This window comes from Dermacentor silvarum, chromosome 2 (assembly GCF_013339745.2).
Source record: "Dermacentor silvarum isolate Dsil-2018 chromosome 2, BIME_Dsil_1.4, whole genome shotgun sequence".
NCBI lineage: Eukaryota > Metazoa > Arthropoda > Arachnida > Ixodida > Ixodidae > Dermacentor > Dermacentor silvarum.
The window spans coordinates 236,941,685-236,968,394 of record NC_051155.1 but is presented as its reverse complement, the minus strand read 5'-3'; the positions used below and the strand labels follow the sequence as shown (position 1 = coordinate 236,968,394).

General features: G+C 46.1%; 2 protein-coding genes across 11 annotated transcripts in view; one reads left to right on the top strand and one right to left on the bottom strand.

Moving 5' to 3' along the window:
- LOC119442904 (la-related protein 4-like) overlaps positions 1-13,746 on the top strand; it is a 79,403-nt gene extending 65,657 nt beyond the window's left edge. For 9 of the 10 annotated variants that reach the window (XM_049662448.1, XM_037707965.2, XM_049662449.1 and 6 more), the window contains 6 exons: positions 3,980-4,028; positions 4,141-4,239; positions 4,818-5,212; positions 7,875-8,067; positions 8,523-8,673; positions 10,887-13,746. In XM_049662448.1, the coding sequence (XP_049518405.1) occupies positions 3,980-4,028; positions 4,141-4,239; positions 4,818-5,212; positions 7,875-8,067; positions 8,523-8,673; positions 10,887-11,038 (1,039 nt within the window). In that variant the 3' untranslated portion in view covers positions 11,039-13,746. Of the gene's footprint in view, positions 1-3,979; positions 4,029-4,140; positions 4,240-4,817; positions 5,213-7,874; positions 8,074-8,522; positions 8,674-10,886 lie in introns of all 10 variants that reach the window. The other variant, XM_049662446.1, reaches the window with a different exon arrangement.
- A 10,854-nt stretch (positions 13,747-24,600) lies between these two features.
- Positions 24,601-26,579, bottom strand: LOC119442908 (NADH dehydrogenase [ubiquinone] 1 beta subcomplex subunit 3-like). The gene is made up of 2 exons (XM_037707972.2): positions 26,319-26,579; positions 24,601-24,840 (listed from the first exon to the last, which is right to left on the bottom strand). The coding sequence occupies exons 1-2, from the start codon at positions 26,474-26,476 to the stop codon at positions 24,657-24,659; spliced, it is 342 nt and encodes a 113-aa protein (XP_037563900.1). The 5' UTR covers positions 26,477-26,579; the 3' UTR covers positions 24,601-24,656.
- Positions 26,580-26,710: the final 131 nt, after the last annotated feature.

Below are 26,710 nucleotides of genomic sequence, written 5' to 3'. Positions count from 1 at the left end.
TGATCTCCTGATAACAACGTAGTAACCGCCAATCCTTCACAACATTGCGTGGCGGCAGCGCACCAACTCGGGCTGCGTGAATATTGGCAGTAATGACGGGAACGCTTAAACGGCCATTATATACAAGGTTTTTTTTTTTTTTTTATTATTTTACCATGTAAAATTTCTGCCTCGTATTATATGCGGATCCCAAAGTTTTCAGTGTAAAATTTGCCGTTTCGGGTTCGTTTTTGCTCACTGCTATCATCAAGACTCGTAGCGGAGTATGCTTCATTTTGCGGTGGCGTCGGTAGGCTGCTGCTGCTTTCAACGGGCGCCATTTTGACCCCACTAAGAATTGGCACGTTCGCTAGTCTATCTCGCACGATGTCGGAACCGCGAAAGTAGTACCCAGCTGCCTTTAAAAGGAAAGTTATTTTAGCTGCCGAGGCCATCGGAAATTGCGCCGCAGGGCAACACTTCGGCGTCACCGAGGGCAGCGTTCACGGCACGGATGACATCCCAGTTTCAAAGTTGCAACCGCGGCAGATAAGCGCATTTGGCCTTGGCAACGCCGCCGCTTCGGTGGAAGTGGCTCCTTCGCCATCCCTCTCAACTCCCTCGTAGCTCCCCCCACCTTCGACTGGCTCCGTGCGCGCCCGCCGGTGCGGCGCCAACTTACTTAGCCCTTTCCCTGAAGTTTTTTCTGCCGTTGTCGGGAAGTTGGCCGAGACGTGGGCTCGTACAAGCGTGTTCCGGCGCAACGGTGAAACGGCGACCTTGCTATTTAAGAGTAAAATTGCCGCCGCGCATTTTTTTTTTTTTTTTTTTTTTTTCCGTTTTCTTTTTCTCCACGTGATGTTGAGGGGTCTATGCTAAGCTTTTGCTCTATGGCGGTGTCGGAGCAATGCCAGGTCGGAGGCGCCGCCACGCGATTTGGAGCGCTGCTGTGGGCATTGTCGGTGCGCCGTATGTTCGAATTAACCCGTCGCAAATGCTTTCGCATTCGAATTACCGGGTGTTTTCGCCTATAGCAATACACATAGCTTTGACGGGACCACAGCGTCAGCTTGAATTAATGAGATTAGGTTGTAAATGCTTTCTGTGGGTTTTCCTCCCTCGCAATATGTGCGGGTGAGAGAAGAAAGAAAGAAACGTTTTATTCTTGAAACAGTGTCCCGAGCGAGGCCCGGTATCACCCTGAGGTGGATGGGCTGCATTTAAGTGTCATACTTTTTTGGGGGGTTTGCACATTTGTAACGGTAAACATAAGTGTATGTTTCTGACATTTTTATGCACTCTTGGTATCTGCAGTGGGGGTGTCATTGTCCTCACTGCTCGTAAAGGGGTGCAACATTAAAAACCACGGTCAAGCATCGTTGGTGTTCCATCCGGCCGTCTGCCCGGAACGCCTGGTTTTCCTCTGTTGGTACAAAAGAAGGAAAATGAATGTACAAAGCAAACATTGATGTGCACTGTCATGAAAATTCAGCCAAACAGCACCACTGTTCAGAATACCAGCAGACTGTGCAACAGGCATGTTTACTCCACAGTACTACCACCCATCTCATGGCTGACAGATCTGGGTGAGCTGGCCTTCAAGCCGTGGTCATTTGCAGACACAGAAAGTCTCCAAAAAGGAGTCACATGGTTTAATTAGGCATTAAATTAGGATGTTTGTATTTCTGCTCATACATCTTTAAGGGGGGACGCGGCTTTCGCATCGCGAAAAATGGCTAAAAAATCGATTTTTTGAAAATCACATTTTCAGTTTCTGTAACTCTTATTCTATCTGATTCCGAAATATCATCACTGAAAACCAAGTAGAAGTGCTCTAAAAAAATTGTTGTATCAGCCAAGGTGCCGAAAAATTGCGCGGAAATCGCGAAAAAAACGGCGTTTTTCAAGCCACGATATCTTCGGAACGGCGCAGCCGAGCGCCGGCATCTTGGTCTCGTTGGAAAGCGCATTTCTCCATCTTCAAATCTGCCGCTTCAGCTATCTCCTCCATACAGAAACAAGCACACAAAAGGCAAATGATTGAAGGTCGTGCCGGAGCCACCGATTGGCCGCGCCCGCCACGTGACTCTAGCGCGGTTCGCCATTGGTTCGGTGCTCGCTCCGTGATGGCGTCGTCTGCTCCGCTTGTTGCTGTGTCCTCGCGAGCTCCGGACAGTTTCCGTAATTTCGACGAGTGTTAAAGCGGGCGCTACGTGGACATATAGCAGTAGTGTGGCCGATCCCGCTTTTTGTGGACGTCTCAGACCCGCGGCTAAGCATTCCGAGCATCGGTGACGCGGACTTCGCGACCGAGCTTCGGGCACGGAATGCTCGGACACGCGGCTAAGCCTCTCGCGCGTAGGCGTCTCCGACTCGGCGATGAAGCACATCGCGCGCGGACTTCTCGGATCCTTGCCTAAGCATTTCGTGCGTTGGCGCCTCCGACTGCGCGACTAAGCAAATCGAGCGTCGACTTCTCGAGCCCGCGGCTACGCATTTCGCGCGTCGGCACATCGCTCAACAAGTGTCGACTCCTCGGACCCGCGGCTACGCACTTCGCGCGAGCGTCGACTCCTCGAGGCCGCGGCTAGGCATTTCGCGCGTCGGCACCTCGGACTGTGCGACTAAGCTAATCGAGGATCGACTCCTCGAGCCCGCGGCTAGGCATTTCGCGCGTCGGCACCTCGGACTGCGCGATTGAGCTTACCGAGCGTTTGGACCCGCGACCAGGCATTTCGCGCATCGGCACCTCGGACTGCGCGACTAAGCTCGTCGAGCGTCTATTCTGTGGACCCGCGACCAGGCATTTCGCACATCGGCACCTCGGATCGACCCGCGACTTAGCACATCGCACGCCGACTCTGTTATCGTAATGCCACGATATCGAGTAATAATACCTATCATACCACCCCTTCATAAAGAGAACCTCATCATGAGCTCTGTTCGCTAGACCACTTGGGCTGGCACAGACACCTGGCTGTAGAAGTGAGGCATGATACAAAAAGTACAGGCTGGAAAGCACCTAGCAGCTGCATTGCTGCCTATCTATCAGTGGCTCTCCTAACCTCCATAGCCATTGTCAATGGAAGATGATTCAGAAGGCTGCTGAGAGCCTTCATTCAGTAACATGGTCGATTCTACCAAAAGAAAACAATCCCTCACTGACTGCACTATAGGCTGCTATCAATGAGGCAGTCTGCAGATACAACGCTAGAACTACTGTATATTTATGCGCACATAGTTCTGCACCTCACTTGGTTTGAAACCCAGGCACCATGCTCTTTGTAGAGCAGCAGTAAAGAATGCCATACAAACATGAAAAAGGCAGAACGAAGGCTCAGCAGACCAGAGGCCACGTCCAAGAAGCCTCACGTCACAAAACACATCAAAGATTACAACTTTGGTGCGTTTTAGAGAACTGAAGAGAAGGTGCAACTTTGAGAGCCGTTTTCTCAAAACTGTTTTTTCGCCTTTCTGCTCAGTTTCTGGAGCTGATTTCTTCGTTACCGTTTAGCCTATTTTGATTCTGTTTTTTTTGGCACGTTCCTTGGACTACAGTGCAGGTCGAGACAGTCTCGCATTTTTATCTTGACATTTTATAAATTTATGGCGTGGCTATTCGTTCACCCCGAAAGTGTGCTTGCTGCGAAGGTAACTTGAAAAATGACTATCTACAAAAATTTGTGTTGCGAAAAAAAAAAAGTAAGACTGTCACGACCTTCAGCACGCATTGAGCTATGCAGTCAATACTCAACGAGCCTTCCATCGTGTTTTTTAAGCTCTCCAGGCCCTCCAGAAAGTTCAAGAGAGAAAAATTCTGCTCAATAAAATGTTCTCAAGGTATCACTCTGAAACTTTTATGGAAGTATCAGGGAGACATTCTAAACATTTGTGCCAATTTTCATCAAAATCCATGAAGAAATCAGGAAGTTGATTTTCAAAGCCACGTCCCCCCTTAAGCATCTGTACCTTATTAAGTCTCCTTCCTTTTCCTTTGCAGCAGCCGGATGCGACGGAGGAAAAAGGAAGAAAATGGTTCCAACAAAACAGTGAGCACTTGCTTTTTGTTGGTTTTGGTCTTCATGTGTGCATGCATCAGTCTGCATATTTTAAGATGTGAGTAGTTATGTGCCGAAATAATTACGTGTTCTTACTGCACAGGACGGTAGTAATGCAGACACCAGCAAATCAAGGGAAGAAGCTGAAGCCCCTAAGTTTGATCTGGAGGAAGCTGCCTTTCCGCCTTTGCCTGGCTTCCTGGTATGTTAAGATGTCTCTTGTTATGTCTTTGTATTGTGTTGCAACAAAGACATAATTTTTTATGTAACATAATGCCTACGATTGTGCAGAAAAACTTTAGCATCCCTGCTGAATCATGTGCAACCACTCATTGGCAGTGCAAAATTTGTGTGCTGGGGACCGTGCTTCTGACTGGTTATCTTCAGATTATCACTCTTTGGGCACACTCAATGGCTAACTGGTGGAAGGGCATTTAACTAAAAAAGCTTCTGGATTCATACATTTTCATCATCAATTTCAGACTTCATAGCTGATGTATGTTCTTTAAGTTTGTCAGTAGTTTCATGCTGCAACGCATTCCCTATCTGCGTTCTAATTTTGCAACAACAAAATTCTTGTGAAAGCAAATTTTTTTCATGTTCCCTACCGATTTCGTTATTGCGAGGTTCAGCTGTAATGAAGTGCTACAGTCGGGTGAAATGTTTTAAGCTTTCAAATAACATTGTGTTGGGGGTGGGCACACTGTTCTTTGATCTAGTTCTTGCCACAAATTTATGTCTGATGCAAAAAGACACTTATTTGGAACAACTTAATTTCAGGAGGAGGAATCGTTGGGCCAGGGAGCCGTGTCAGATGACAGCTCCTCGGCTCTAACGACGCCCGCTGCAGCTACAGCCAACAGCAGGCTCTCAGACATAGTTCGTGGTGCTGCGCCTAGCCGCACACTAAGTAACAGCGCCATCAGTCCCTGCTTACCGGCTGCCACACCTGTTCCCTCATTGGCCACAAATGCAGCATCCTCAACCAAACCTCCAACACGTGACTGTAAAACACAAACGGCAGAGTCTGCCCTGAGTCCTGCAGTGGCCGCCGGCACTGCCAACTCTGTGTCAACCCTTGTCACCAAGGACAGTGCCACCCTGACCAATGGCAGCGACTTCCCAGCGACTATGCTGACTCCACCTGCTTCTCCTGTGTCTCCAAACACTGCCACGTGAGTGCTTGCTACCTATACAGGAGACCATGTCGATCGGCAAAAAATTACGTACCAATAGCTGCTTGATAAGTGGGTTAAACAATGACACACATTCTTTCTGTGCGTGTGTGCGTGCGTGTGTGTGTGTGTGTGTGTGTGTGTGTGTGCACATGTGTAGCACCTGCAAGTGCTTGCAAATGCATGTTCCAAAAGGCGTGAAAAAAAAACTGTTGGAAGAGACTGACCGGCTTATAATGACATTGCAAATATTCAACACACCAGCAATGTCAGTATTCCATCCTGACTGCATGGCTTGCAAGGCTCATATTGGTTGGGGCAAAGAATTGACAAGACTTGTGAAAAAGGAGTTTGCAGACTTAGATATATCAAGAATCTAGTTTCATTTAACATGCCTTATTTCATGCAATTTAACAAAGTAAAATTGTTCTGCAGTCTAAATCTAACGAAGTCCACAAGCATCACATGTGCCTGTACATGGACCCTTTGTGGCAACTAAAAGAAAACATCACCGGGCAGTGCGTTCAACAAATGCATACATCCTTTTATGTGCTAATGTTGTGAAAAGCGTCAAGCAGAGGGCAGAACATTCTGCTGCGCCATCTGTCATCTTGTTACATAAAGGTGCACCTGCTATTCATGTTCATGGTCTCATGGATATGGTCCCAAACACACCAGTGACCATCCTGTACAGGAAAACGCCCACTGAAAGTGAACTTACTAGTGCTTAAGCAAAAACGAAAGGAATGCAGATTGTCTTGGTCTCATTATTGTGAACTATGTTTTGATGATTGTGGCCTCGAGATTTACCACTGTTGTAAACAAAGTGGCAGCCTAGCAATTGGGGGTCCCTGGTGATAATGTGCATGCACATGTGGAGACATGTTGCTGTCCGCTACTGGTAGGTATGATCCGTGCAGAACTTTTGCTTTAAAGATCTGTCGTGCATGTGCCAGTACTTCTTGCTCCTGTATTGACTGGTTTCCCTGTGGTACTGTGTTCACTGACAAGCTGCCATCCACCAAGAACGTTAGAGGAGGCCATGAAGTAATTTTTAATGCAGAAACATCAAAACCCAGACACAATAACTGTAAGTGTGACTTCATAATGCTGAGGTTCAGCTGAATAGCTTGCAGAACCACAACTCGAGGCAAGGCAATTCCAGGCAAGCAAGGTTTGAGACAGAGGGAAGGGTACATTTAACTCTTTCACCATGGGGAAAATAGGTGTTCTTTGTAGGTTATGCCAGTTTTTCTGGTGGAACTACTGCACTCAATATTTTATGTAAATGCACTTTTTATGCATAAAGGTTTTAACAATAAGGTGTATGTCATAAAAAAAGATATAACTTGCAAAAATCATGATTGTGGCATATAATTGAAAAAAGTTTGTAAAGACATACTTGTATCTACTAAGAAAAAAAATGTAACGAAAATTACAAAGTATACAAAATGTACTGCCATCTGATAGGCACTATCTCTATTTTCAATTGAACAGGTATTCTGCTACAAAAATTTAACTGCAAGCACTACAGTCGGGCGTGCCAGGCTGCGGCCGCCGATGTTCCGGGCTGGTTTGCATCATCGCTTTCGGTCTCAAAGTGCGACGAAAAGTCTGCGTCCTCCGACTCACTGCTACTCGATGCATCGATAAGATCAGCCGCAGAGGCAGCGGAATCGCAAGATCTGCTATCTCCCGGAGTGCGTGCGCCGCTTGCGGAACTGGGCATTTTTGCGTTCTGCCGCAACAATTGCGAAACTTCGGAGCACATTTAAAAACTACCGCCGTGTGAGGAAAATGCGAACTGCTTGGGAAACAAATATATAGGTCTCCTTCACGTCCGATGGCGCAGTGTTTCTGAGCGGAGCGGAAGGTATCGAAAGCGGCATTTCAAACCGTAGATAGCGGGCGGCCGTTATTGCTGTCTACTTTGGAGCGCGTTCAAAAATCGCCGCCTCGTGGGGAAAAAGCGAACTGCTTAGAAAACTAGAATATAGTTCTCCTCCTTCACGTCCGATAGCACAGTGTGTCTGTGGGCAGCGCGGAAGATTTTGAAAGCGGCGTTTCAAACCATCGATAGCTGGCTAACAATACCCAATGGGCATGGTGCGGAAATAGTTAATTGCTCCTTGTTCTGTTCTCCCCGTTCCCCAGTGAAGAGATTTCTGGCTCCTGTGTGACTTTTTCGCAGCCCTCTTGCATGTTTCTCATCGGCTCTGCATGCCGCACTGAGCCATAGGTATTGGATCGGGAGGCATTTAACACTCTGCCACTTACAGTTAACACTTCCGATCTTGGGACACTTTCAACGGTTGATGCTAACGAGGTTCCAAGCAGCAATGTTGAGTTGTTTGCTTATGGCAACAGTTCTAGTACTTAAATTCCTTGCTCGAAGCAGTGTTATGGAAATCCCCCAGTGCAACTGCAACCTGTCTTAAGTTTCATCTCTGTGCACTGAATAGTTCACAAACGGCTAACATGTTAGTCCACCAGCAACTATCCAGCAGTCCCCCTTTTTGCAGCTGCTTTTTGGTATGTCAAGGAAAGAGTTCCATACTGGTTATTTCATTTCCCACTGCCACTCAGTGACATTCCTTTTGCTCAAACCCCAGGGGGCACCTGGTGCTTGAGATGCAACTCACAGTGCCCTTTTAAATTGCAGGCGTGAAGGTGCTTCTCAGGAAGGGGAGGCCCCCGCAAGGGTTCAAAGCCCAGCACCCGCTGAAGAGGCAGTTGTTGCTACTGCTGCCACTCTTGCTGTGAACTCAACTCCAGCGGCTTCAGCTACGACACCACCCACGCCAGCAGTAACGGCACCAGCAGTGGCAGCAGCGGCACAGCCTGTGTCTAACGCGGTATGTGTCATACCGACACCGATTGGTCCTTTGCTACGACTTATTGGTCGAGATTTTAAACAGTGGTCTTATACGTTAAAGAAACAGTGGTCTTATACGTTAAAGGACCCCTCACCAGGTCTGACAATTTTGATCTGATAAGCGTAATGCATAAAATGCGCGCCAACAACCATGTCTGCTAAGTATGACATCCCTACATGCTGCGGGAAGAGCTTCAATTTCAAACCAAACACCGTTTCCCTTCTCTTCGCGGGCTCCGTGCTCCCAGCCGTAGAGTCGATGTCTAACGTGCAAGTGCACCTAGGCACATGGCAGGGCTGCGATGTTGCTCATAGTGACACGTGACTTTGAGAATTCTTCAAGGCAACATCAGTTAATTATTTAATCGCTTGCCTCAGTAGACAAATTAATGTTGTGCCTGGTATGATGTTGACTCAAATGCATTCTCTGGGCAGGTACCACAGAAGACAGCAGCAGCAGCTGCTGAAGAAGGAGGTCGCAAGCTGACCTATTCGGAGGTGGCAGCCATGGCCAAAAGCCGAGCAGCCACGCAAGCCACACCTGAGCAGCCCAAGGAGGGCACAAAGCCGGGCCTCCGAAACTCGGGTGGGCACCTTGCAGCTGCCTTTCATTTGCTGGCCACATCCACTGTTAAAACCAGTTCAAGCCTACTGCAACAAAATTTCACTTTGGATAAATTGGTTATGAATGAATAGCAAGTACTGTTGAAGCAGTCGTGCATCTGGTCTGGTGGTCAGTGGAAATTACAAATTCCAGACTACAGCTTCTGAAATTTTCTAAATGTCACGGGCACCACCCAATCTCGGAGGCCATAAAAGGGTTAATTCGTGGAAAAATTAACTGCAGTTCTTTTAGTGGGCATAATGTCACAACAAAAAATATTTTACGTATGTAAACATGCATTCTTTATTTATGAATACAGATGGACTTGCATAAATTCTGTTAAATCTCGATAAATCTCGAAATCTCGATCAAGCAACTGAAGCATTTCAGAAACAGTCAGTACAATAATACCGGGAAAGAATGAACCTCGCGGATTTTCTCTGTATCGTCTCAGTGCGGTTTATTAATCCTGATTGAAACGAATCACATATGACACTGGCATACTCTAACGTCGGAACAATGTAACATGTAACCAAACGGAAAAGTTCCCTATTACAAAGGTTCTGGATCGGCTCCTGTTACCAGTCAACATAGTAGTGTTATGTCTATACTGAAGGGTCATCACTATACAGTAGAACCCCGCTGTCACGTCATTTTCGGCCAGTTCTGGCACAGCTCCCATAGAACCCAATGTATTGGTAACCCCACTGTTGCGAACTGGCACCCCATGCCCGCCCGAGTGGCCATTTTGACTTTACATGTCGCTTGGCTTGGTGGCTTGACGATGGCATTAGCCGCCCAAAGTGCCGGGGGCCACACCTATGACGTATTTGCGGTTTCCGCGAGCAAAAGTATGGCCCTTGAGATCCGTATTTGCTATCTAAAGTTGGTGTCTATGACGCGTTGTGGCCCTAACATTTGTTTTGGCTCATAGATGTTCGGTATAAAGTACAAGGGCGAAAACGCCGTCGCTGCGCACCGTATGCTGTATGTGCGATTGAAAGCATGCGAGGGGAGCCGACGACCACTTCTAAATCTTTGGCGCGCAAGAAAGAAAAGCAGGTAGGGAGCGCGCCTTCTTCCATTGCGCTCGAGGTACCGGCGAAGGGGGGAGGGAGGGAAAGCGGGCAGCGTTGTACTCTGGCTAGCCATCCAACTCTCGCATCAACTGTGTACTGCGAGGCGGCACGCAGTCGTGCGGGCCGTATCTTGAAAGCGATCTATGTTGGGGGAAGAGCCTAGGTGGTGTAGGTGCGTCGGCAGCTCGTAGCTTTGTGCGTGCTATGTGTTCTCGGCGCTCAGTTTGCGTTGAAGCGATAGACAACAGCACGAAGGTCACTTCGCTCGCTACTGCAGCGGCGCTTCTTCATGCCAGCGTTTCACAGTGCGTGTCCGCACGCATTGAGTGTGATGTGTTCATGTTTGCCTGTGGGCGCTCACACCATGCATGTTAAGATAGCCAATAAGCGAATGTTTACAAGTTTATACGGACGATAAAACTTCTATCTTTACATTGTATAGCTGTCTACTAATTTGCTATCATAATGCTTCGGGTTTCGGGTGAAACTACTTTTTTTTTTTTTTTTTCACACGTAAGAAGTAAAATAATATCGTGTGCAGTTCAACACTACTCTCATTTCTCAAATTTTCCTATTTCTCGACTCTTGCGTTTCCCTGTGGTTTTTTTTTTTTTTTTTTTTTTTTTTTTTTCAGTCCCGTGAAAAATGTATCGGCGGGGTTCTACTGTAGTCTGTTGCAAAGTATGAACGGTATTCGTGCAGGGGAAAGCATTAGCGTTAGACCACTTCTTGCAATTCTTATCTTGCGTGAGCACCGAGGTTACATGCTGCTCATTAATTTTTATGTGTTACGCAAAATGGCAAGGGGAGGGTTTGTTGTGCATGACAAGAATGTCACATTGTCACGTGATGAAGTCTCCTTGCAGAGGTGAAGCGAGTCACTCTTGTCGGTGAACCGTCCTGTCAGCACTTGTGTGATGATGCTGCAGTGCCCTATCATGCATAGTTATATTCCCATTTGTGATCAAAAAGGGCATCTATTTGTGCAGTGCCACGTGCAGGTTCTTGGTGAATGTTAGCTTGTTGAAGGACAGCTGCGCCTCTAAGATTTGCTAATAAATTGGCTAATCAAACAAAGAAATTGGGCTAACCAACAGGCCTGGCTATTCTCTGCAGGTCATGGTCAACGGCCAGAGCAGGCAGCTGTGGGTCAACCACAGAGGGGTCCTGGCCGAAGGATGGAGCCACGTGCACACTCGCGAGACCGCCGATCTGCAGCCGCTGGCTCCCACAGGCACCGCAGCCCACCCAGTGAAGATGCCCACTAAGGGCCTACCCTGTGCAACACTTGATGTGGCCAACACAGCCACAACAATGCTTGTCCCAGCCATCAGAGGTGCCGAGGACATCTTTTGCCAAAACGGCCCCAGCAGGAGGTGGTGACCCCACAGGGGTCATGTGCTTGTGCTAGTGACGACAGTATTTGTTGGTTTATCGACTCTTTGTCTCTCCATTCACATCGCGTGCACACACCCGGCCACCTCCTGCCTATAACCTCCTGGTTGGCCCGGATGCCAGAACATTGCTCCTCGCTGCGAGACCTTCTGTTTCCGCAGGGGAGGAACACTTTTGTTCCTGTTGCAAAATGTTGCTGATGGTGTGCTTGGAAGCCATGGGTAGCAGCAACACCAGGTTTTCCCAAGAGTAAGGCACAAATGGCCTTGCTTGCTGCTGGCCAATATGCAAGGGTGGCAGGTGATAGACCACAACACCTTCCACCCACCTGACACGGGCTCTGCCGCAACCACTACGACAACAACATACGTGCTACAAGACTTGACGCGTGCCCGGCAGTGGCCAATCAGCAAAGGACTGTGCTGTCTGAGGCCACGGCTGATTTCTCAAAGGGGCTGCCCAGGGCAGGGCTGCAGTGATGACACAGCACTGGCACTTTACGAAAGGCCTGCCCTGCCCTCTCAGGGCATTTTTTTTTCTTTATTTTTCTTTTTGTGATCACAGAAGAGACCCAAAATGATGGCAAGCAGGCCATTGGTGTTTCCAGCACTGTTCTTGTAGGAGTGTTACTACCATTCAAAACAAAGGAGTGGATAGCTTTTTTTTTTATGTTATTGTCTGTGTTTGTATAATCTCTGAAAGCCAATTGTTACGAACAACATCCAGATGCACCTAGATGTTCCAAACTGGGGGTGCACGCTGACACAGCTAAGTGGGCTGTGCCGCACCTTTGAGGCAGACTGCCCATTGAGTGCATCTCACATGCTTCCTGTTTGTTTTCCTGGCGGTCTTCCGTCTCTATGTGAGCTTGTCCCTGGGAGATTTCTGTTGTCAAAGGTGTGTTTACTGGCAACCTTGGTGCAAGGTACCGCCCCCATTATTTTTGGTCTTTTTGTATAAAACTGTCAGCTCCCCAAGTTCTCTATAACACAATGTAGCCACGGCTGGTGTCGCAGTGCATATTGTCTCTCGCATTGGTACCCCTGGTTTCTCGACGCATGCATGTTTAGCTTGCACCATGTCGCCCAACATAGCAGGTCACTAAAGCACTAAAGCCTGCTATGCAAATAAAAAGCAAAAAAATCACCAGCTAAAGAAAAAGAAAAAAAAAAGCCTGCTATGTAGGTTTTTGATTTTGCTATAGCTTACCGTGACAAGTTTGCACATACAGAATTCAGCGTGTATCGAGACCAGGGTCTGAGTAAGGACTAGTGTTGGGAGAAAGTGTGCAGTGCAATTCTCAGAACGATTGGAATGTGTTTGTCAGCAGTGTGTATTGGGAAGCTTGCACATGCACTGTCGGCCAGCCTTTTGATCATGTGACAGTGGATGGGCTGGGCTTTTTCCTATCTATTCCTCCCTATTGCCGTTTTTCTTTTCCTGGCAGGTATGAATGTTTTTCTCTAGCCTTAAATTTGTGAGGACGTCCACAAAATCAAGTAAAGCAAGTGCACTGCAAATTTCTATAAGAATAATGTTATCATTTTGGTGTGCCGAGTGCAGCAACAGATGTTGCTGCAAAATTTCATCAACGGATTTTATTTTTCTTCCCTCTCCCATGTCTCAAGTGTGTTTATTGTGCTCATTTGATTTCAATGTTTGGATGGTCTTGCTTTCTCCTTTTTTTCTTAATATGGGAGATGGTGTTTTTGAAGTTTGAAAGGGCCTAGTCAGGACAGAGTTTGGGAAAGGCAGAAGACAGCCATTAGGGCCTTTATCTAATTCTTTTTTTTTTCTTTGTGTGTGACATAAAAAGCAAGTGTTTTGGCAAATGGCCCTAAAGGCAAAATGTATTTGTTCGTTTGGACCGGCCTCCATTGAAGCCTAGACAGGAGGATGGTAACTGACGAACGAAATGTTCAGATTGTTTGTAAATAGTGGCTTTACTCTTTCCTTCCCCCACCCTTTAATTTTAATTATGCCTTTTTTGACATTGAAAGAGGGAGGGGGGATTCAGTGCTGATAAGGGCAGCAAGCTCGCTAATGGAGGGAGAGTTGAGCATAGCTGCACAAGCACAGTGCAGGCGGGTACAGGCAAGGGAGGCCGAGATTTTTGGGCGCTTAACTACTTCTGTTGTCTGCAGAGGGATTTGAGGGAGAGAGCTTGGTGGGCATGTTATTATTGGAGGATATATTTTTGCGAAGGACCGCACTGGGCATACAAGAGACCTTACTCTCTCTCTCGGCGCATTTTTTGTCAGTCCAAGTGCCTTAAGTTTTTTTTCTCGGAACCTCCCCGGGCCGTCTCCTGCCGTCACGGGAATTATATTCTGCCGTTTCTTCCGTGTCATTTTTCAGTGCCCATGCCATGGAAGACTAGTGTCTCTCGTGCATACCTCCACCCCCTCTCTGGCTTCCTTTGCCTTAATTTTTTTTTCTACCCCAGTTTTGTGCCCAAGATTGTGTGTTTTGCAGCAACATATACTCTGCCTTTCCCTCATTATTCAATATTTTTGGTAACCTGCAAAGTATGATTTGGATTGCTGGGTGTATAAATTAATAAATGCAAGCACTAGGTCTACTTGGGTGTACTGTTTAGAAGAAAAGCTCTGCATATGCAGCCAAGTAATGAAATTCAAATCAAGTACACTGCATCATGCTTGTGAACTTGTTTTGTTTTTGTTTTTTTTTTCCTCTTTTGAACCGTGTAGTGTGACAGCCAAGGTGCTGCTGTGTGCACCGAACATGCTAGGAAGTTGCTTCCGCTGCCCACAATGTGCAGCAAAATGCTAAGCTGTCACTCTTAGCACTGCATAATATTTAGAAGATAAAAACAAAAGTTTGAAATGGAAATGGAAAAACTTAATTGAGGTCCTTCGGAACGTGCACTAGCATGTAGTGGGCCGCTCCCACGTCGGGACAGAAAGGCCTAGCCTCTCCGCCACGTTGCAGGCCCGTTGGACTTCCCATAGTTGGACTTTAAAATCTAGACTGCGTAGGGCAGCCTCCTACCTGGACGACGTAACGTCTTCATCACCCCGTAACCGCCAGAGCATGTGTTCTAAGTTGGCAAAGTCTGAGCAAAGCGCGCAAGTGTTTGAATTTTGGGATAGATCCTGTGTAAGGGTGCTGGGCCCCGACCTGCAAGAGTCTGAGTGTCAATGCCTAAGGGCTGTTCAATTTACTGTGCGGCGGCGGGTACTTCCGCCTCCCCAGATAAAAGTACTTAGATAAAAGTAATGGGAAAAAAAAAAATACTTTTTTTTTCATTGGGTAGCTGGTACTTGAACCGCTTCAAGTTATAAACTAAGCATCCACTTTTTCACCGTTGTAAAGTAAAATTGGCAAAAGACAGCAGCAATCTTCCAATTACATCTTCGAATTGTGCCACATCGGATTTGGAGCTCAAATGTGGACGAAGCGTTGTTCCGTTTTTCTGCTGCAGTAAAAGCAATAGTGATATGTTTTTCCATCTTTTATGGCACCATAATCATTTTCAGGGTGAGTAGTCGAGGATAAATAAAGGTAGTGTTGCCCAATATAAAGTGGCAGATCTGATTTCCAATCAAGACCAGCACTTGTCCTTGTTTTTACATAAATATGGCAAGGCAGAAACACTTCCTCGCTATTGTTTTGTTCCATTTTCATCACAACCACCACTTATAAGGGGCAGTTCTACAACATGCTAAACACAGCACATCTGTAAGTCTGTGCTGGTAGTGTGCTTGTACCAAAGTTTCTACCTGAAAGTTGAATCGGCTGATAACCTACAAAGTTCAAGTAGCCTATAAGTTTCACAGCATATTGACTCTAGTGCTCTAACACAGCTCCACGTCAAGGAAAATTAGAATAACTTGTTCACCTTTATTACTTTGGAAAGTACATTCGTGCAAAAAAAAAGTGAAATGTTATTCAAGCTAGAACTTAGTCATTAAACTGAACTCGCACCAACGTATCGAAAAAACCAAGGATAAGTAATGGGTTTCCTTCGCTTAAATTAGAACTTCGAGCTGCGAGATGCGAGAATCGGTTTAGCATGTATACATGCTAAACCGATTCTCACAGCTCGAAGTCCTAATTCCAGCGAAGGAAACCCATTATATGGTGCATTGTGCGTTGCAAGGTTAAAGGGGTTCTGCAACACCGTTTCTTTAGTGAGTGCAATGGCTTTCAATGGATATATTGCTGCAGAAATTTTTAAAAGAACAAAATAAGATATATTATTTTCCTCGTAGACAACAAAAGTGCCAGAGAGCTAAAGGAACTGACGGGACACGTGGTTGTGTTAACGACTGCCGCTTCCCTGTTTGCTAGGAGATTAAGGGGTGTGCACAAGCTTCCACTTCAGGTAACTTGCAATCGCGGCATCATGGGCTATTGCTCGGGTTTATGGCATCAGAGGTGGGGCATAACGGGAAGCCTCCACAGGAAAGAGCAATGGTTTATGGGAAAATGTGAGCTCTCTGCTGCTTACAACGGATTAACATTTGGCTATTCAAAAATTTGTTGCAGGCCCCTTTAAGCCATTGTGCTGCCGTACACGGTTTGGAAAACTCGGAATTTTGTGTGGGTCGAGTGCGACGGATGAATTCTACCTGCTGTACTGCGTGCAAAAGGCTCCAAGTATTGCAGTCGAACCCGGATATATCGAACCCACATATAACAAATTATCGTGTACATCGAACAGCTGTAAAAGCCCCTTGAAAGTTGTATAAATTTTTATTTTGCATATTGAATTTCTTTGTTATCCCCTTAAGACTCGATATATCCGGGTTGGACTGTAATTGATATGCCTGTTTTAAGCAAATGCTCGTATAGTAGTCCTCAACAGTTTTATAGAGTGTTAAAGAGGAAAAGAAAAATAACGCCAAGTGTGAGCTCGATTGGTAGATCACACAGTATGACATTGCAAATACGTCAGTCTTGCTGCAAGTTGATATAGGACACCAAAACATGATGTGCAACGTTGGAAATGTCACACCAGATTTCCAGGACATGAATTTTAGTGCACAGTGCCTGTTTGGGACTAGGATGCGGTGTCAGATTAGCTTTTAGTGCACTGTGCCTGCTTGGGACTAGGATGTAATCTCGGATTAGATTTTATTCCCACAGTTGCGCTACAACGCTGTCCGGCATAAGGGAGCGGCACCTGACGCGGTGGCTTAGCAGCTATGGTGTTTCACTGCTAAGCACGAGGTCGCAGGATCAAATTCCGGCCGCGGCGGCCGCATTTTGATGGCGAAATGCAAGAACTCCCTTGTCCCATGCATTGGGGTCACATTAAAGATCCTCTCCCCGGTGGTCTAAATTAATTCCGGAGTCCCCCACTATGGCGTGCCTCATAATCTTGGTTTGGCACGGGAAACCCCAGAATCCATATTCTGAATTCAACTGTCAATAAAATATTCTTTAACAAAACACTGAAATCATATTAAAATGCAATTACTTCGGTTGACTACTTCATGAAGAGCGCCATACAAGTCGGTGATGTCTGCGCAGGTAGTACGCACAAGTCAAAAATAGTTTGACGTTCAATTTTGCCTGTGGTTAGCCAGTGATGTGGACTTACTTTGCGAATAAGTTTGAACAGCATTTCTCTTTAGCCACCAATTAGGACTAATGTACGTGCTCGCTGCGATCAAAGTGAAGAAAATGGCTTCAGTTTGTGCAGGCATGTTTCTCGAACATTTTTCACTCTTCGTAAGGGTGTTGTGCTGCATCCTGTACTTTTCTTTTGTCTCAAGTGTGTTAAGAATTCTTGATGCGCCTTCCCAAAAATGCTGAGTGCATCTCCTCTTTGGCTTGCCTTCAGTAAAGTACCTAATTGTTTGCTCTGCTAGGTTCATGTGCAAGGATGCTCCTTAGAATTTACAGGAATGCCTGAAGGTAAGTTGGTGCTTTCTCAGTTTCTCTCTGCTTATTTGTAAAGATTTTTATTTTTCTCACGAATACAAAATTTATTATTTTCCAAGAAGAAAAAAGTCGCAGTTTCGCCCGAAAGGCGAAGCATCAATTGCGATAGCAAATTAAGAGAGCTATATATACGTAGTAAGGATAGTAGTTCTATCGGCGGTATAAACTTGGGACACATTCGCTTACAACTGAATTGTCAAGCATGGTGTCGGCGCACACGAGCACACATGAATACATCACACTCGATGACCGCAGACAAGCGCTGTGAAAAAGCTGGCGGCAGCTAAGGACCTCTCAAAAAGTTTAAGCTCATCGTCTGACTTGAGGTAGCCATGGGAGTAGCCGTCTTCATGATGTAACCCTTGGAGGTACTTTTCGATTACCTTCTGCCGGTCAGGAGGCTCGCTCATCGTTGCATTCCGCACTTTCACAAGCGAAACAACGCACGCCGCGAATATGATACGCGCGCCAAGTTCTCGCTCACGTGGAATGAGAGGTGCTTTTCGATCACCTTCTGTCGGTTAGGAGGCTCGCTCATCGTTGCATGCCGCGCTTTCACAAACGAAACAACGCACGCCGCGATGATGATGATGTGCTCAGCACATGGCTCGTACCCACTTCGGGGGATTGGCCATAAATTGAGCACCTGAACTTTTAGATATATGGATTCTGAAACTACAGTTAATGTGGAATTTAGTAATCAGAACAGACAGATTAATTTTCCTGAACTGCATAATTTATAATAATGTCATGAATTAAAACTGAAATATCTCTCAGAGAATTGTAAAAGTGTGGATGTATGATACGCGCGTCAACTTCTCGCTCACGTGGAATGATCTGATCCGAACTGAGGCGCCGTACACCGACCGCGCCGCCAAACAGAGAGGGAAAAAAGAAAAACTGGTGATACGTCATCGAGGCGAGCCCCCGCCCCTGCACGGATTTGTTGTGAAAACAGTCGCACACACAACCACCGTTACTATAATTACTACACGCGTGTAGCAATAGTAACGTTGCCCACCACCATGGATCCATGCCCACAACAATTAACGGTCTCCCTTCCTCGCTTCATCCCCCCCCCCCCCCCCCGCACGGCCTTTCCCGCGACGGAGACGTCGCGCTGCCTCCGCCGTGCGTTCGCTCTCCGTGAAAGCGCGCGTCCCTCGCGCGGCGACGATTTTATCGCCCTTAGACTTTTATACGGAACTTCACGGCGATGACGACGGCAGAAATCCGCTTTGAGTCCATATAATTGCTATCGCAATAAAATGCATAGATGCATTGTGGCTCATTTAAGGTAAGTGCGCGCGAGATTGTAGGATATGTGCTTTTTGCATTTGGTTATGAAATTTTAATTCGGCACATCATCTGTTTCTAGATTGTTGCCGTTTGAGTACAATTGTTACTGTGCTATAAATCCATACAGGGGTCCTTAACGCAAGGCTGGCTCCATGACCTAAGTTGGAAGGCGTGGGCTTGGTATAAAACTGGTAATTGCCACTAATTTTGCAAGTAGCTTAAGAATTCCTAAACGTTGTTCATGCAAGCTATTTGTTTTGTCTAATTTCAGTATCTGTCATTGGCTTCTGTAGAAATTCACAAGGTTGGAATACATGTAGGCAAGGGAAAATTTCACCTGGACTAAATCGGCCAATGTTCCTGCGCTTGGGACAGTAGCGCACCCCGGATTTCTGCTAGGGGGGGGGGGAAGCAAGCACTTTAATTGTATAATATGCAATTTCCTTGCTTTAGCCAGAGGAATCCAACAGCAAATAAAATGCCTAATAATTATAATAATGATCATGACACCAAGGATGATGACGATGTTTATTTCTTCAGCGTTTTACTGAAACTAATTTAAGAGTGAATGAAGAATGAATTTTCTAATTTTATCACACCACCTAATTATTTGCTGTCCTCGACCGCGCTTCCTTCCCTTGGCGCGGATTCTATAACTCTAATGGTACACCAGTTATCTACCCTATGCATGTTTGCTCTCTGATCCACACTGCAAAAAGTATATGCTCAGGGCAAACTATAAAAAAATGCTTGCTATTTTCCTCCTACACAGTATTCTTTCCACAGGGTTTTCGAGAATTTTATAGTTCACGGGTTGGCCGGTACAAGTCTTGGCAGCTATAGCTCCTAGCAGAGCGGGGGAAGTCGCCTCCTTTAGTGCAGACATTGTCTTTTCCACCAAGTCTGTAGCCCATGACGATAGGTAGGTTGTCTCGCTGTACGACGAGGCCTATTTGACTTGGCCAAATATAAATATCTATGAAAGCCTTCAATACTTTGTTGTCGTTGCCCATCAAGCATGTGGCTTTATTGAGGCTACATAGTTGCCATTTTTCTTCTTCCTTCTCTTCCTCTGCCCATCTAGACTGCCTTGCCTTCTTAGTCTTCATCGCCACCACTCGGTCTGAACGTGGATATCTATAAGTTTGTATATATACACTTGTGCCATGCCCTTCCTCTTCGTGACAATATCATTATCCTTCAAGACTTCATGAAGTTTCTCCGCAGCTAAATTTGTCTGACTAGTCATTCACAAGAAGCTTTTTCCAAAAAAGCTCTATTCCATTGAAAGGCAGCAGGAGTGCTTGGTAGGTGTCACTGTATCTATCGCTGTTTCCAGTTAGGGAAGCCTACACCTTTTGAATTTTGTAGAGTACTGGCAACTTGGAATGCAGATTACGCACTTTGCTTGCTAGGGTCATTCATTTTGCCAAGTACCTGTCTGTACAGCTACTGCTGTTATAGGGACTTAGCTGCATTTGTGGTGTATTTAATAATGTTGCATGTATATCGGAAAAAAAGTTTACTAGTTTGAGAACGAGAAAGCTTGTCTAAGCTGTGTTCCAATCCTAGTGCCAGCATAGAAGCCAGTCTTTGATGGAGATGGCTTTGAGCTTAAGTATTGGAACGAGTCATTGTAACTTGATGTAACTTCACATCAACAAAAGAACTAAGAAGAATGTGGCTTATAGTCTAGGTGCACAAGAAAGCATGAACATAATCTCTTGTGCACAGGCAAACTTTTTCAAAGTTTCTGGGCAGGCTGCTTAGCTGTCACTTTGTTTGAAGAGAAAAGCAGCGTAAACCATTCTTGACTCTAATAATGTCTTTGCTAGCTACGTCAGAAATAAAATCGACTGTCCATTTTGCTGCCTTAAGAGCTGTTCACAGTAAATGTTGGAACATAGTTACAGTAAAACCTCGATAATTCGAAGGTCGCCGGACCGCGAAAATTCTTCGAATTAAGCGGATTTTCGAATTAACCGAAATGAATAAAAAAAGAAAAGCAAGAACTTGCCGCAAAAAGAAATCACCTTTATTTTCCATGTCCGAGAAAAATTACTCAAAGTAATCACCGATGCGGGATTACTTGGCGCGCTGGTTCGCCGCCCCTAGTGCCATGCTCTCCAGCTGGCTCAAAAAACGTAGCATACAAATATCACCCGCACTGCAGTCAACAAAGTTGCGGACGATGTTCACGGAATCGATAACTGCCGCGAAAGCGGGCGTGGTGGTGCTTGACTCCAAAAATTTGGACTTGCTGGATATTCCGGACTTCAAAAATGCACCATCAGGGTTCCCATTGAGTTCATGCATTTTCGCACCCAATTTTTCGGACGAATTGAGACCCCAAAGTTCGATTTTGCGGACTAAATCGCTCTTTCCCAGCCGCGCTACCCTATCTTGGAGGCCGCCATGTTGGATTTTGCACTGGCTTGAATTCCAGTGACTCGCTGTATAGCCTCCAAGATTAGAACGCGCGCTATCAATAGAGAGCTCGCGCAATCCTCCAGTCTCGGAGGCCATGCCATCGTTGTAACCATTTATTGTGAGATTTTTTTTTTTTTTTTTTTTTTTGCGACAGCAATTATATGGACACTTCAAGCGGATTTTCGCCGTCGGCGTCGCCGCCCTGAGGATCCATACAAAGTCCAAGGGCGATAAAATCATCGCCGCGCGCCCGCCGTATGTGCGAGTGACAGCGCGCGGGGGACGCGCCCTTTCATGGAGAGCGAACGCACGGCGGAGGCGACTTCCTCCCTCGGGCGACTTCTACTCTTCTAACAACTGCGTACTTAGCGCCGGAGCGGTTTCTCGCGCGCAGCGTATCTTGAAAGCGATCTCCAGACGGCTCTGACCTTTCGTATGGGCTGTGCTCTCGCCGCTCGCAGCGATAGACCGCACGAACCTTCGCTCGCTGTGGGCTGCGGCGGCCGCGCTCGCTCGTGCGCGCTGACACCACGCGTGTTATTTCAGTGAGTTTTTTTTTTTTTTTTTTCTCTCAAGTTTCGGTTGCTATTTTGAACGTGGCGTTTACACCGAGCAGGTGTCTCGGAGACCCATGTCTCAGTGATCGGCGCTACCTCCTGTACCTTCGCGAGAGCTAAGCGGTGCGAAGCTCGTTTCTTGGATCTCCATGGCGAACTCCGTTGGCGGAGATCGCCAACGCGGTGGCGTTCGTGTCGACTGTACACGGAGACGACGTCATTGCTGCGCAAATCCAAGCAAGTCGATCCTCTCCAAGCGTAGTATGAGGCAGGGCATTATTAAAGATTTTTTTTAAGCCGCACTAATGACTTTTTTTTTTCGGCCGAACGAGTTTTCCGGACTATTTTTCAGTCCCCACGAGCTCGGAAAATCGGTTGGCGACTGTACGGAGCGCCCTAACCTAACCGCCGCACGTTGCTACTAGCCGGAAACTTCGAATTATCCGAATAGAGCCGCGCGGGCCATTCAAATTATCCGGTAGAATTTGCATTGAGAATGACGGGACCGCTCAAATTCTTCGAATTAACCGAAATTTCGAATTAACCGAGTTCGAATTATCGAGGTTTTACTGTACATTAAAGGCCCAGGTGCTGTGCTACGAATTCCTTTTTTCACATTTCCTAAAAAAATATTTATTTACAAGAACCACGAACACTTGAGAGATGGCAATAGTTGTGCAAGATAGCGTGAAGGAAGTGGGATGTCGCATAATAGCTCTGTAGTCGTGGTCTAGTACGTACACTGGCGCAGGCTGAGCTGACAGTACATACCTGACCCACCCTGCAGGCCAAGCTAGGGCCATTCAAAAATTACATTGTTTTGAGGTTGTGGTCTCCGCGTCGTGGCTCGCAGTCCTCTTCTCTTCTCCCCGGCATTCGCCGGCCGCGCCATCTCGACCGCCCCGCCTCGTTCTTGGCTCAGTCCAATGGGCGCGGGACTCCGCGGCCACGTGATGGTCTACGTATGTGACCAGTTTGAAGGGAGGGGATGGGGTCGCGCCTCCGGGAGGCCGTCTGGCCTTGCTGAGCAGGAGAACCGTGCAAGGAGCGTCTGCTCTACTCGCGTCTCCTGGAGCGCCCATAGAATAAAAGCGCGCCTCTGGACGTGCGGAATTATCGGTTTCCATTATTCCCACGAGGTTGCGCCATGAATCGCCAAATACCTCAAGTATGGGCAGACTGATGGATTTCTTACAATACTAGGCAGAGGGAAATCTTACACTAACATCTATGCAAGCTCCTATGGAGACACCAAGGAAATGCCATGATATGGAAGGTTTGGCTCGCCTTGAATGTGGCTTGGCCTACAACGTGGTCATGGTTGTGCCAAATAAAGCTTTCTTAAAATTAAGTTGTCATAACCAGTTTTTAGTTTACCCATAATACATCTTGGAATTTGTGTTGGAACATACGACAAGCATAAATGGAAACATCCAATAAAAACAGCAGCGTAACAAGTACAGACCTTTTTGTGCTTTCTCCAAAGTTAGTGACCTGCCGGTGATAATCTTCACATTAGATAGACTGTGCAGTCTAGCGTTAGTACTTATGTTTTGATTATAATTTTTGCACGAAATACCGGTTGCCAGCGACATCTGTAAGGGGTACTAGCATTCCGAAATCCCCAATTCCCAGCATTCCCATGCATATACCAGCACCATAGCAAGAGAAAATTTGTTGAAGGAGCAGTGGCTTGTTGTTAATGGGGAGATAGGAGGAAAGGGAGTTGGGTACATCACACAAAAGATACGTCGCATTTGAAGCTCCACAGTGTAAGGATTGTTTTTCTGTCCCTTTCTGGACAAATCCACACTTTGCCTGTTGCCACATCCAGTGGACAGCATTTCTCTATAGCCTCTTCCAGTCCATCACATTCCCATATAAGCGTCTTTCAATGAAATTTATTTTATTAAAGCGAAAGCCTTATATGTCTCATTAGTCAGTTGACCTTAAGCGAAAACCCATTGGCAACATGAAAGGTACAAAAAGGCTTCCTTCTTTCTGGGGTTTTACGTGCCTGAAACCAGTTCTGATTAATTATGAGGCACGCCGCAGTGAAGGGCTCCGGATTAGTTTTGATCATCTGGGGTTCTTTAATGTGTACTACAATGCAAGGACACGGGCGTTACATCTCGCTTCCATCGAAATGCGGCTGCGGCGGCCGGGATTTGATCCCGCAACCTCAAGCTCGGCAGCGCAACGTCTTCGCTGACTGAGCCACCGCAGTAGGTGGTACAACAAGGCTACGAACTCGACCTTTGGTGTTAAGGCTACAAACCCTCGAACTTTAGTGGAAGTCAAACCCACGACCATTGGTGGGAGTCCAACCCTCGACCTTAGGCCGGAATCGAACCCTAGACCTTTTGTGGTAATTAGGGCAAAGTTAATTAAGGCATAAGTAATTAAGATAGAGTTAGTTAAGGCACTGAAGCCCACAACCTTTGGTGGGAGTCGAACCCATGACCTTTGGTGGGAGTTGAACCCACAACCTTGAGTGGGAGTCAAACTCTCTACCTTTGGAATTAAGAGGGATGACTAAGCGAAGTACACTACGCCTGACAACTTCTTGTGGCAAGCACAGCCAAAGCTGCGCGCTCGCGCTTGTACATGCTGTTGTGTTACTATGCCAAGAAGTGCCACCTTGCTGGCAGTTTACAGGACCAGACACCAGAAAGCCATGCCTAGCAACAGCAAGTAATGTAAAACCTTTTTCTAAGCCAGCTTTTTATTTGTTATGAAACAAATACTGAACAAAAAAATTGAAATAAATTGGTATGATTTATTTTACTCTACGTAGCTTCCAGTTGCTTGCATTCGCGGACTACATAAAGATGCGCAGTTAGAAAATGTGTGCTTGGCTGCGCTGCCGCAGAAAGTTGTTGCCGGGTTAAGCGAATTAAGGGGATGACTAAGCAAATGAAGAGAATGAGTAAGCAAATTAAGCGGATAAGTAAGCGAATTTAGAGGGATGACTAAGTGAAGTAGACTAAGCAAATTAAGGGGGATGTGTGCGTCATGTGTTCGTCTTTAATGCATTGGCACTTGGGCTTTCGCCTTCAAGTCGTCTTAGGGATAACATAAGAGGAGACCCTGTGATTTTTTAACCACAGTTTATAACCATTCCCACCTTGTTAGGTGCATGCTGCCCGATGATGAAGCTTCTGTAGTTAGCATCTATCGTAGAGGTTTCCAGCTTTAAGCAACTGGTCAAAGAGGCAAAATGCAGGACAACAATCTTTGCAACTTAACTGATTTATTCACTAGCATTACTTGTCAAACATTTGCATGTTGATTAGTGGTGGCCTTCGTCCTGGTGGTGGTGGTGATCTTTTGCAAATGCAAAGTCATAAGCTTTCTCTAAAACAACCGTGGCTACAGCCAGTATCAAGCCGGGCTTCATTCCACGTGTTATAGCAGCCTTGGCAAGGCCCCAACTGTTGATCTTGGTGTACGAGCTGTAACGCCACACTTCATTTCTGAAATGCATAAGAAAGAAGTTTCTTACATTCGCAGCTACTGTAAAAAGTAGCATGGCATGAAAGACCAGATACAGATAACTGCATGTGAATTCACGTTAAGACAAGATGATTGGGGATAACAGAACAGCACACTACGAAACGATAAACCAGAGAAAAGACAAATACAGAGCAGTACGCCTATTCTTTTATGTGCTGTTTTTTCATGCACTCTTTCTTGTCGATCAAGCTGCATCAACTCACACAGGCAATTTACCTTAGCTTGATAACATGTACAGAAAACCTAATTATTTGAAGTTGCGTAATTCAAAATTCCAGTTAATTGAAACCAATCTCAGGGGGTGGCAACCGCTGGCTATGCCACTGACCACAGCCAAAGATCAAACCCATAGCAGCAATGCACATATTGGAGGGCAAATATTAGATTTGTAATTGCTCCTTTTTTTTTTTTTTTTTCCACTACAGCTTTTGCTTTACTGCTTTTTTAAGAAATGCAACGCTCAGTGTTCAGATCAAGATTTGAATTGAACACCAAGTAGCATGCTATATTTCAAACTGGCATTTGTGTTCCATTCACACATTTCACTATTTGTGCATGCTCTTATTTAATGACACAGGTCAGACAAAATAGAAAGTCAATTGCGATCAAGTCCCTACGCAGTGCCTCCTATGGCCAGCTACCACACGTCAGCCCTTATTATGCTCATATTATAATGCATGATGGCAACTTCTTGCATTTAAGAAACTTAGTATAAATAAAATCAATATAACAAACACATACATATATATGGTAGATTGATTTTATTTGACCACCAGGGGTTCTATAACATGCACCCTACGCTCTGTTATAGTGAACTAGAATATACTCTAGTTCACTATAGCTCTGTGAATGAGCATTATTGCATTCTGCCCACGTTCGAAAGCGGCCACCAATTGTCCAACGAATGCCAGCTGGGCAGGGCTACGGGCCTCAATTCCACTCGACGCTATGATTATGGAGAAATGCTTTCATCACTTACAGGTCAGGCAGGAAACGACAAAATAACAACCTGAAATGAGCGTGCTGTACAGTGAATCTCGCCCGTTCAGGGAAATCACACAGGGGTGAAGGCTAAAGCGCATATTAAAGAATGTGATCCCGATGAATACCCGTCCCTCCAAAACGGCGTTGCTCATGGGCGTTTTTAATTTCCCAACTAAAAGCAGGCTCGGTTATGCCACAGCAAATCTCCGTTTTTTTAATTAATTAATTAATTTATTTTTATTTTTTTTTTGGCCGCGATTTCCTTGCGCGTTGAAAGGTTTCGTGTTTAGCGCACTTTGCTGCACTGTGGCCGTTCCTCGTAGCTTGCTCCTTGAAGCAGCAATTTCTGCGCTCCCATTCCTATTAGCAAAAGGCACTAACACAACCTTTCAAGTGTATACAGATACTACTAACACAAGCGTAGCAGAACCGGCAGACCCCAACGCGTGCATACCTCATCCAGGGGTCTTTGAGGCCTTCTCGAGCCAGGGCATCCCTCAGTTTTACCAGCCTTGGAACGTCCTCGACCTTGTAGATCCTGTAATCTGGCACGGCCGGAACTTTCGGGCCATGATGTCCGTGGTGGCCGTGTTCAGCGACTTCGCCGCCCATGACTGCTAGTCAAGAAACTTTATGAAATAGCGTAACCTTGTCCGACACGACCGAGTGTAACCGAAGCAAAGAAGCACACAATCGTGAGCAGACACCGTAACGTTTAAGCAGAGCCGCTCAGACGCATTCGTTCACAACAAAATAAATTAGGCCGCTTTATTTGTTTACCATATTTTAAAACAACTGAAAAATGTAAAGATACTCCTTGTAATTGTAGACGCTCAAGCGTTTTAC

Coding starts and splice junctions, on each gene's coding strand:
- LOC119442908 (XM_037707972.2), bottom strand. CDS start 26,476: ATGGGCGGCGAAGTCGCTGAACACGGCCACCACGGACATCATGGCCCG. Junction 24,841..26,318: donor CTCAAAGACCCCTGGATGAG/GTATGCACGCGT, acceptor TATGCATTTCAG/AAATGAAGTGTGGCGTTACA.